An 11856-nucleotide genomic window follows, 5' to 3' on the forward strand; every position below is an offset into this window, starting at 1 on the left:
GCTTAGGCCTGCACCGCCCTGTGCAAGGGCAGTCAGCATAACAGATCTCTGTTGGAGGGTTTATTTCGGGGCCTTCAGATTCACAGCTCTGGCTATTAAAAAGAAGGCCCCCCTGTTCTATTTCCTCACAGGAGTAAAAAACAATTGGACACGGTGGAGCAGATAGGGCCCTGGACTGGGACTCTGGATAGTTGGTTTCCTGCCACGAACACACTGAATGATTCCAACCCTCTGGTATTCACAAACCCAGCTTGGCTGATGGCAAACCCTGCAGGCACCCAAGTAAATGGGCCTTGGGTGCCACTGGCCGTGCCCTGTGGAGTCCCACATCAGGCATCCGGATACCAAGGCCCTAGAGTGTCGCACAAACCTGGGGAAGTTGCACATTCCTCTGCCTGATTCTCCTCCAGGGCCCCATCCAGCAGGTCAGGTGGCCAGAGGCTTAGAAAAATCCCAATCGGTCCCTAAGTATCTGGAAACAACTAGGTCTAAATTGTTGCTGAAAATAGACAAATAAGATGCATGTGCTGGTGTCCTGTGTTCTGGGGCACCTGTCAGAGGGTTTCCTTGGGCTTTTCTCTTCCTTTGAATGAAGCCTGGGGATGAAATACACTCTATGAAAAGGAAGTTAATTATTCAATTTTCTAACGTTGAAGTTCTGTGCTGACATTGCAGCCCTGTATTTTTAGAATGCAGGCATCTGATTTTTCAGGGGTTTGTGTGTATATCTAGAAGTGTCTCACCCTACATGGAATAAATGTCCAGTGTTCCAGCTGAGCAATGGGGTCACAGGTTTTCAGAGGTCTCCCCATCTCCACTGTGACTGTGTAAGAGCATGATACGAAGACAGTGAAGCTCAGGGAAACATGACATGGGACTACATTAGGCTTTGGTTCAGGCCCTACTACAGCCCATGTTAAATCTATTTTAAACCAAGGAAATTGACTATTTAGAATGGTCCAATCATGAGTTTCCTGCAAGCTTTCCTCAGGGCCTCCTGGACGTCTGTTTCTCAGGCTGTAGATGAGGGGATTGACCAGGGGAGTCAGGACAGTGTAGGTGAAGTCGCTCAGGATGTCAGTGGGGTTGGGAACATATAGACAATCAGCAGAGTTGCATAATAAATGCTCACCACAACGAGGTGGGAGGAGCAGGTGGAAAAGGCCTTTTGCCTCCCTGTGGTGAACAGATTCTCAGGATGGTGGCGATGATTCAGATGTAGGACATCAAGGTAAGTAGGAATGGGTCCAGTGAGGAAAGGAAGGTGAGTGTGAAAGCCAATGTTTCCATTAGGTGAGGGTCATGGCAGAAGAGCTTTACAAGGGGGAAGACACCACAAAAAAATGGTCAATACCATTGGGGCCGCAGAACATTAACTGAGATATGGAAAATGTTATGCTACCACTTAGTAAGCCACCTATCCAAGAGCCACCTGCGAGCTGCAGGTAAGACCTGTCACACATACAGGCTGCATATGTGCATTGTATTGCATATGACTAAATATCGATCATAAGACATCACCAACAGGAGAAGGCATTCTGTACCAAGCAGAGAGCCAAAGAAATAAACTTGTATGAGACATTGTATGAAATGGTGTTTTCCCCAGTCAGGAGACCAGCCAGCACCTTGGGCAGGATGGTGGAGGTGTAGCAGGTCTCCAAGCAGGAGAAGTTCCCCAGGAAGAAGTACATGGGGGTGTGATGGTGACGATAAGCCACAACTAGTGCCATGATGAAGATATTCCCGGTCAGAGTCGCGATGTAGATCACTAGGAACAGCAGGAAGAGAAGAATCTGCCGTTCTGGGAGGTTCCCGAATCCCAGGAGGATGAATTCTGTGATGGACGTTTGGTTTCCCTGCTCTGGGTTTGCCATGGGGTGCATCTATGGGAAACAAATGAACTCTGTGACATAAATGAAGAACATTCATTCCAATTTTCCTTTTAAAAATGTATTTATCTATTTTTAATTTTATTTCTAGGATATTTTTATTTTACGTTACATTGCATATTATTGTTATTAAAATTTATTTCTATTTATTTTTATATTATTTTGTCTCATAAAACTCTATACAGTAATTCTTTTCCTAAACAAAACTGTAGAAATTGATCTGTTCCCCTGGAACATTTTGATCTCTATCATCGAAACATTTTTTTCATCAAAAATGCCAATAAGAAGTTTCTATCAGCTCTACATTTTCGTCTTTATCTTTGGTTAAAAGTAAGATTAATCCTCTCTCTCCAGTCTGCCATTAATGCCTCTCTCCCCATTACTGATTGTTATAGAGAGAGGGTGGGTGATGTCAAGGCTGATTCCCCACTCTGGAACTTCGAGTGCAGAAGGTGGGGACCCGCAAGGATTCTAAAAATTAATACTGGCAACTCCGTGCTTGTATTAAACTCCCAAGATTACAGCTTCTTTCTGACCTTGGATTGGTAGATGCTGCCACCATGCAAGTGCAGAACCCCTTTGAGAGCCCAGGAAGGTGCACTTGGGAAATCCTTCCTGTGGGGTAACCTCAAGCCCTTTCACTGCCCCTTCGGGGAAGAGCTGAGAAAGAGAGAGAGAGAAAAAATCAGCTCTTGCCACCAGCTAATTGAAAAACATGTGCACAGACCTCTTAAGACACAGAAATCCAATCCTGTTCTTCAAAAAGGTACATTTTATTAAAAAAAAGAAAAAGGAAATACATCTGGGAACGCAGGCTATTGCTAGATTTTAAAAGAGCAGCTACAAGGATTAAGCACCAAGAATAGCTTTCTTGAGGTCCAGCTTAAAGGTTACAAGCAACACAAAAGCACCTGGGATTAGCACAGAGGAATCCATAAGCCATAAAGAAATACAAGGGATAAACCTAATTACATCTTCCTAGACATTATTCTGATCTACTTACATATCTGGGGTTTCACATGAGTAGTTTAGTTTCTAGGTATGATACTGATGATTTTTCATACCTGGCCCAAGCAGCATAGCTGCTGCCCTATCCGCCTCTCCCTGGGAGAACAACAACAGACAGACAAAAGGGGAGTGTTTTCTCAATTTTAAAAAGTTCTAGCCTTCGCATTGGCTCTTTTGGCCAGGTGCCCACTCACTTCCTTTTACCTATGCATAGCAGTGAGACTTTTTAACCCTTTATAGGTAAAGCAAGTAAAAAACAGCTACTAGGAGGGATTTTATAGCTAACTGGCTGGCTGGGTGGGTGTCCGTCCATAAAAGGGAACTAACCAACCCCACTTCATTTATCACAGGTGAGGTCATATCTTTTCCCAGACCGATTTACTAATATCTATTAACTGCTCAGTAAGGCCCTGATCCTGCACAGAGTGATCCACAAGGTTAATTTTGCACCCCGGGAATAATTCTGTCCATCAAAGACTTCTCCCCTGACATCTCAGATAAAAGTTCTACTGAATTCAAGGATGGCCCCTTTGATTTCAATGGGATTTGGAGCGAATGCCTTGAGCTTTCGTTAAACATACTGCTTGGCTGGATTCAATTTCCATCGACAGACATTGGTAAAGGTCGATATCAGCTAAAGCAACAACAGAAACTATCAGGAAGAGTGGGCATTAGTGCAGCCTCTCCCTGCGCCTTGCACCTGCAGGGATGGTGTCACTGGCTCCACAGGCATGCAGGGAGCCCTGTGCACCCAGCTGTCATGGGAGTTAATGAGCGGGGCTGGGAAAGCAGAGTTACAGAGGGCTCCCTGCATGGCCGCATGGCTGGCAACACCCATCCTTGCAGGTGGAAGGTGTGAGGAAGGCTGCAGTCCTGGCAGGCCTGGGGTGTGAGGAGGAGGGGGAGTCCCTGGCTGTGGGGGAGGCCACCCCGCTGCTGAATGGTTTCTGTCCATTGACGGAGCATATCTGCTCCGCTGGGCCAGAGCAGCCGCCTTCCCTGCCCCTTGTGCCCTGGTGTCTTGGATCCCTGACTGGTTGGGAGCCCCCCACTCCCTGCTGGCAGTGCTGTCCTCGCCCTGACCTGCACCTTAACCCCCGCTGAGCTTCCTGTGACTGTAAAAATTAATACTTAAAAATTGGGGGGGAAATCTTAAAGATAAAATAATGCCAATATTAACTGTCTAAGGGGAGAAACAAAACTGATTTCTACCAAGTCTACTTATAGCCAGTGTCTGTCCCCGAGCACCGAAGCCAACCACGCCCCTGCTTTCCCCACGGCAGTTCACTCAGTGCCCCATGAGGGAGGAGCTGCCATGGAGGGCACAATCCTGTAGGGGTCAGGAGGGGAGGTTAGAGAGGAATGAAGGCTACTCCCCTGTTTGAAGCTCTGGCCTTGGACTTGGCAGATGTTGGTTCAGTTCCCTGCTTCTTCATCAGCTATTTGTGTGACTTTCAAGAAAGATTTCCAAATGCTGGTAGGTACTTAACAACGCACACGGGTGCCTGAGTAGGGGCCGAATCTAACACCATTGATTTCCAATCCCACTGGAGCGTCTGTGTTGTGAGGTGCCAAGAAACCTCCACAAATCTGCCCCTCTGTGTGCCAGGTCCCATCTATAAAGCAGGGGTAATTGCATCGCACAGGGGTGCTGGGAGGATAGATAAATTCAAGGCAGTGAGGTGCCAAGATACCAGGGTGATGGAGGCCAGGTAAGGACCTTGGATCGACGTAACCTGACAGGTCTTTCCTTTTTCCAAATTCCCTAATTTTGCTTTGGGTTGGGAGTTTAAGATAGACCAGTGCCCAGTTCCCCTTGGATTCCAGTGGAATTAGTTACTGAACACACCAACATTGCTTCAAACTCCTGAAGATTCATGGATCAGGGAGGAAAGGGTTGATTTACCTGTAAGGTGGTTCTGTCAGCAGCTGGAGTCTCAGTCACACAGCATGTCAAGGACCAGGATCCAGGTTATTCAGCTCATTTTTTCTCCCCACTAAATTTACCTACTTCTGCATGCCCAGTAACTAGAATGGCAACCTAGAAAAGCTACCGAGTCTCCATTCCATGTCTGGTAATGTGACCCTGTGCCTCATACCCTCTGTCAAATTAAATATCCTTCTGCGGGGAGAGGTGGTCTCCCAAAGCACGTCTGCTGTGGGGAAAGCAACAGGCAAGGAGAAGTTGGTATTTACTGACATTTTCTAAAACTAAACCAGCGTCAAACTTCTAATCTCAAAGGGAGAGTCCTGGAGAGGGAAGAAACTTCTATTCCTGAAACAAATCTCTCTCTCTCTATTTGTTGCGTGAACGCTATGGTGACTGTCAAGAAATAACACACTAATTCTAGATTTTACAGTTGCCTCAGTGATTTAGGCACTGAGTTCCCATCCAATTCCCTTAGAAAGGTTTGAAAATGTCAGCAGAATTAGCTGATCTTACATTTTCTCCAACTAACCCTCCTGTTGCCCTCCATAGCAAGTGCACATGTACCCAGTCCCAGTGCAATGAGCTCACTCAATTAGTTCAGGTAACATTTTAAAAGAAGATTGAGTTATTTAGAAGCCTGTCCCATTTTCAAAAGTTTCTCACTTTCTGAGGCTTAGCAGCTTAGATATCGTTGAAAGGCCATGAGATTTAGCCTCCTATGTCACTTTTGAAGTTTGCTTAAGTGTTTTTTAAAATGTTACCCTTAGCACAATGCCTGCTGGTCAGTCTTTTCTGAAAGGAGGAAGTGCAGGTTGCTGCTCAGATAAAATGCAGGTGCAACAGGGTGATTTACACATTTAGGTTGGGATCTTCAAAGAGGGGTAATGTACGCAATAAAGACCCAACTCCCATGACATTGCTATGAGAATTTGGCACCTAACCCCCTTAGGCTTCTTGGAAAGGCCTATACCATGGAAACATGGAAGTCAGAGACCTAAGATTATAAAGTACAAATAATTTCTTCCCATTCCCAGAAAAGTTTCAGGCTCACACATATCTGCAGTGCCACAACACATAATACAAATTATATGAGGAGTCCTTGTGGCACCTTAGAGACTAACAAATGGGGTAGGCAGCAAGGGATAAGTTGGGGGCCTGTTGCAAAGGAGAGGGGGTCAGTCCAAGGGGGGTAGGGGTATGTGTGTCCACAAGTGCTTGTATATAAAGTCAATGTTTGGCTGGCTGCTGCTGCAGGCCCAAATGGTGGAAGTGGGTGTGGCAAGCCGGGCGAGCAGCTCAGTCCCAGAGGCAGGAGGACAAGGCAGATGGAAAACAGCCAGTGGGGGTGGTGGTGGGGGCAAAGGGGAACACTGATGGACCGGGGGCAGGCTCCAAGCCACACCCCCGGTGTCCCCCAAAACACAGTCCAGACCCCCACCACAAGAGCACAGTTTGAAAAATACTCAGTCCAGAAATGCCCCCTCCATAGTGGTCTTCAAAGTCTCCATATGTCCCCTCAGCAACGGGTGGTCCTTTCCTTCTCCTCCTCAGGGTTCCAGCAGCTCCCCAGCAGCGAACACAGCAGCTCCAGGTGGTGGTGGTCTGGTGGCCAGGCAGGAGGGACCCCGCTCAGATGGTGGTGTCCTCAGCAAAAAAGGCTGGAGCTGGGGTCCCTCACTCCCTTCCTCTGGGGAGCAAGCCAGCAGCCCCCCCGTCCCCAAGGGGCCGTAGTTGGAGTGACAGCAGCAACTGAGGGGGGGTCCCACTAGCCAGCCAGCAAGCAGGTAACAGAGAAAGGTGGTTGGTGGAGGTGTCTAGCCCAGCCAGGCGAGCAGCTGAAGCAGCAGCAAGGGCCCGGTGCCCAGCAGGAACAGGAACAGCAGCAGCAGCCCTCTTCCTCCTTCCCTCTACAGCAGAGGAGTCAAAGGGAGATCTACTGGCCACTGGATTAGCAGTTTTCTGTTCCCTGACTGACCAGAGCCAAAGAGTCAGGTGAGTCCATTAAGATAATGTGAACACCTGACTCTAGTTAAGGCCCTTTTGACACTATAAAAGGGCTCACTCCAGTCAGGCTGGGGAGAGCCAGGGAGCCAGAGGAGAGGAAGTGCAGCTGAAGGGCTGGTTAATGAAGACACCCTCAAACCATTGGTAAGGAAGGCCTAAGGTAAGGGAGAAGCAGGAGAGCTGTGGGGAAGTGGCCCAGGGAAATGTAGCAACTCTGGCAGTGAAAGGTTGGCTGCCAACAGCTGCTACCATTAGAGTCCCTGGGCTGGAACCCGGAGTAGAGGGTGGGCCCGGGTTCCCCCAACCTGCCACTACAGAAACATCTCCTGGGAAGGGTAGACAGGCCCCTGTCAGGACAGGAGGCTAAACTGTTCTGAAATAAGCCCTAGAGACAACAGAGACTGTGGGAGTTCTCTCACCAACCTACTTGCTGGCCTATGATGAAAAGGGCTCAGTAACCCTGGCCCTAGAGAGAGAAGGGCTACGTGGAGGGTTGTAGTGAGCTTCTGAGGCTAGCATAAACTGCCTAGAAGCGTGGGATCCACGGGGACAAGGTCAGAGCTCTGACACAATACAGAGAACATGAAAAGATAGGTTGCTTTATGTAATCTTGTTACAGAACCAGGGCTGGATTAACTCTCCTTTGGGCTTGGGGCTATTAGATTTTGTGGGGCCCCTGTATACAAGTCTTTTTCCTAATTTAAAACAAAATGATCACAATTATGGCATCGAGGCTATTAATGCTATATTAATCTTGCATATTAATTAACAGAAAGCTGTTCTGTGGTTACATTTCAGTCTTAAAATATGTAGAATATAGTTAAGTTAATTCAAAATAGCCTACTTCTTGCCTTGGAACAGCTATTATATTAGTTTATTTCTGGGAGGGATTTTGGGTGCAGGATGGATCTAGGCTGGGGCAGAGTGTTGGGGTGCAGGAGAGGGTGAGGGGTGCGGGATCTTAGAGGGAGTTGGGTGCAGGAGGGGATTCTGTCCTGGGGCAGTTCCTGGCCAATAGGAGCTGCCCGGACGGTGCTGGGGGCTGGGACAGCTCATGAAACCTCCTCCCTCCACCCGCCAGGGACTGCAGAGATGTGTCAGCAGTTGTCCGCTTCTGGGAGCGGCGTGGGACCACGGCATGCAGGCAGCCTGCCTGAGCCCTGCTGTGTTGGTGGACTTTTAGCGCCCTGTTCAGGAAGGATGGGGACAAATTGGAAAAAATCCAGAGAAGAGCAACAAAAATGATTAAAGGTCTAGAAAACAGATCCTATGATGGAAGATTGAAAAAATTGGGTTTGTTTAGTCTGGAAAAGAGAAGACTGAGAGGGGACATAACAGTTTTCAAGTACATAAAAGATTGTTTAAAGAAGGAGGGTGAAAAGTTATTCTCTTTAACCTCTTAGGATAGGATAAGAAACAATGGGCTTAAATTGCAGCGAGGGTGGTTTAGGTTGGACATTAGGAAATACTTCCTAACAGATAGTGTGGTTAAGCACTGGAATAAATTGCTTTGCAAGATTGTGGAATCTCCGTCACTGGAGACTTTTTTGAGAACAGGTCAGACAAACACCTGTCAGGAATGATCCCGTAATGATGTAGTCCTGCCTTGAGTGCAGGGGACTGGACTAGATGACCAGCTCAGGTCCCTTTCAGTCCTACTCTTCTATGATTCTGTTAATGGAAAAGACATTTCCCTTGGATTATCAGAGTTTGTTTCAAAGCCAGGAACATACGGATGTATTTTCACAGGGACTCACACGAGGTCCCCACCCAGCTTTTGCACCAGGATAACTATTTTGGTTAGTGATAAGAATGTGTTGTGGAAATAGTTATACCGCTACAGCCTCTAGTGTGCACAGAGTTTACCAATAAATTGCTTATTCCCCTTCCATGGGGGAATGAACTATCCTGCCAGAAGCACCGTCACATCAGTATCATTGCATCTACTTGGTGTAGATGAGTGGACACCTAACGACGCCCCATGGAGGACTCAGGGCAGCCCAGAACACAGCCCCTCACCTAAGTTTCCCTTCTTTGTTCCCCGTATAATGGAGGAATTTCCCTGGTCTCAGGGTTTTCTCTGCAGGAGCCTCTCTCACTCTCTGAAATCTCATTACAGCCTCCCTGGTTTCCCTCATTCCCTAGCTCTCCTTCTGCCCTTTATTGGAAATGGCCTGATTCCCCTCAGGTGGGGACCCTGCTCTAACCAGGGCTGGCTTGGCCCCCGGCTCTCCAGCGCCTGGGCATGCAGCCCTGTCACAGGCAGGGATAAGCAGATATAGGTAAAGTGGTGCAACATTGATTTGTAGACAAGCCTTGCACATTTATTCCACGCACTGGATATGAAGGGGACAGATAACAGGAGTTCTGACAACAGATGACAGAAAGAGAAGACTTAGTTTAGTTTTTTTATTGCATGATGATTTTGGTGTAAGATCCACAATAATTAGGGGCTCCTAGAAAACAGTAAAACAGGAGAAGGAACTGATGGAAAACATCCCCTGGGAGTGGAAGGAATTCTCAGGATACTGGTTTGTTTGTAAATGTATAGGCTGGGTTTTCCCATTAGAAGCTGATGTTATGCACCCAAATCCTACAGGCAGTGAATGGGAGTTGGGCACCTAACACCCTTAGGTGCCATTGTCAATTACAACTGGATGTGGTGGAGCAGACAGGATATTGGACTGGGACTCTGGCTCACGATCCCGCTGAGTTGATTGCCTGCCACTAGCTTGCTGAGTGACTCTGGGAAAGGTAACATCACCTCGTTCTGCCTGACTTTCCCCAGCTATAATGTGAGGAAAAGGATGTGGAGCTAGGGCTAGAATCACAGAGCTCCCACTTTAGGCACCCAAATCCCAGAATCCGGCCCCCCAGGATTACCAAACCCAGCAGGCACCCAAGTGTTAGCAGTAAATGGGTGTAGGTGCCTCTGGACATACCCTCTGCAGCCCCACACCAGGCATCTGGACACCAAGGCTCCAGAACGATGCACAAACCTGGGGAAGGTGGGCGATCCCCTGCCTGATTTGCCTGCAAGGCCCAGAGGCTTTGGAAAATCCCACTGGGCCTTCAAGTATCTGGAAACAACTGGCCCTAAACCATTGCTGAAAAACGGGCAAATAAGGATAACTGTGCTGGTGTCCTGTGGTTTTCCTTTGGCTTTTTTCTACCTTTGGAAAGCAGCCTGGGGATGAAATACACACTAGGAAACAAACATTAATTGTACAATCGCCTAACACTGGAATTCCGGCGGACATTGCAAGCCCATGTTTTTATAACGTAGGCATCATACATTTGTGTGTGTTAGTGTATGTGTATCTAGAAGTCTCGCATCCTACAATGAATGTATACTCAGAATTCCGACTGAGTCCATTTCGCCTGCACCCTCTCACTGAGCACAATAGCCCGTCATTGTCTGAACTCTGAGCAGCCACGAGTTCAAGTCTCCCACCAGCCCAGTGATACCCACATGTGAAATCTTTTAAAGTCCCTAAAAAGACTGGGGTCCCCAGGTTTTGAGAGGTCTCTCCATCTCCCAGGGCGGTAGGAGCAGTGGTTCTCAACCAGGGGTATGTGTAGCCTGGGGGTACACAGAGGTCTTCCACCAACTCATCTAGAGATGTGCCTAGTTTTACAACAAGCTGCATAAAAAGCACTATCAAAGTCTGTACAAACTAAAATTTCATAGAGACTTGTGTATACTGCTCTATAGACTATACACTGAAATGTAAGAACAATATTTATTTTCCAATTTATTTATTTCATAATTATATGGTAATAATGAGAAAGTCAGCAATTTTTCAGTAGCAGTACGCTGTGACAGTTTTGTATTTTTATGTCTGATTATGTAAGCAAATAGTTTTTAAGTGAGGTGAAACTTGGGGATAAGCAAGACAAATCAGACTCCTGAAAGGGGTACAGTAGTCTGGAAAGGTTGAGAGACACCGTGTAAGAGCAGGACACGAAGCCCAATGAAGCTCAGGGAAACACGACCTGGTACTACAGCAGGCTTCGCTTCAGGCCCTACCCCAGCCCATGTTTTATCTATTTTAACCCAAGGAAATTCACCGGTTAGCGTAGTCCAAGCATGAATTTCCTGCAAGCTTTCCTCAGGGCCTCCTGGACCTCTTTGTTTCTCAGACTGTAGATGAGTGGATTGATGAGGGGAGTGAGGACAGCATAGACGACAGAGAGAACTTTCTTGAAGTCATTCAAGATGTCTGTGGTTGGGAACATGTAGACAATCAGCAGAGTTGCATAATAAATGCTCACCACAATGAGGTGGGAGGAGCAAGTGGAAAAGGCCTTTTGCCTCCCAGTAGTGGACGGGATTCTCAGGATGGTGGCGATAATGCAGATGTAGGACATCAAGGTAAGCAGGAATGGGACAAGAGAGAAAAGGAAGCTGAGTATGAAAGCCAACGTTTCCATCAGGTGAGGATCATTGCAGGACAGCTTTACAAGGGGGATGAGATCACAAAAAAAATGGTCAATGCCATTGGGGCCGCAGAATGTTAACTGAGATATCGACAATGTTGTTATACTATTACCTAGGAAGCCACCTATCCAAGAGCAACCTGCAAGCTGGAGGCAGGCCCTGCCACTCATACGGGCTGCATAGTGCAGTGGATTGCATATGGCTAAATACCGATCGTAAGACATCACTGACAGGAGAAGGCATTCTGTAGCAAGAAGAGAACCAAATAAATAATATTGTGTGACACACCCATTGAATGAAATAGTCCTGTCCCCAGTCAGGGGACCGGCCAGCATCCTGGGCAGGATGGTGGAGGTGTAGCAGGTCTCCAAGCAGGACAAGTTCCCCAGGAAGAAGTACATGGGGGTGTGAAGGTGTCGATCAGCCACAACTAGTGCCATGATGAGGATGTTCCCGGTCACGGTCGCGATGTAGATCACTAGAAACAGCAGGAAGAGAAGCATCTGCAGTTCTGGAAGGTCCCCGAATCCCAGGAGGATGAATTCTGTGATGGACGTTTGGTTTCCCTGCTCTGGGTTTGCCAT

General features: G+C 47.5%; 1 protein-coding gene across 1 annotated transcript; it reads right to left on the reverse strand.

Annotated features, from left to right (window-relative positions):
- Positions 1-10905: 10905 nt before the first annotated feature.
- Positions 10906-11856, reverse strand: LOC128847068 (olfactory receptor 1020-like). The gene has a single exon (XM_054046390.1). The coding sequence runs from the start codon at positions 11854-11856 to the stop codon at positions 10906-10908; it is 951 nt and encodes a 316-aa protein (XP_053902365.1).

Source organism: Malaclemys terrapin, chromosome 12 (assembly GCF_027887155.1).
Source record: "Malaclemys terrapin pileata isolate rMalTer1 chromosome 12, rMalTer1.hap1, whole genome shotgun sequence".
Lineage (NCBI taxonomy): Eukaryota > Metazoa > Chordata > Testudines > Emydidae > Malaclemys > Malaclemys terrapin.

Bases quoted from the DNA above. Each gene is read 5' to 3' on its own strand.
- LOC128847068 (XM_054046390.1), bottom strand. From the start codon at position 11,856: ATGGCAAACCCAGAGCAGGGAAACCAAACGTCCATCACAGAATTCATC.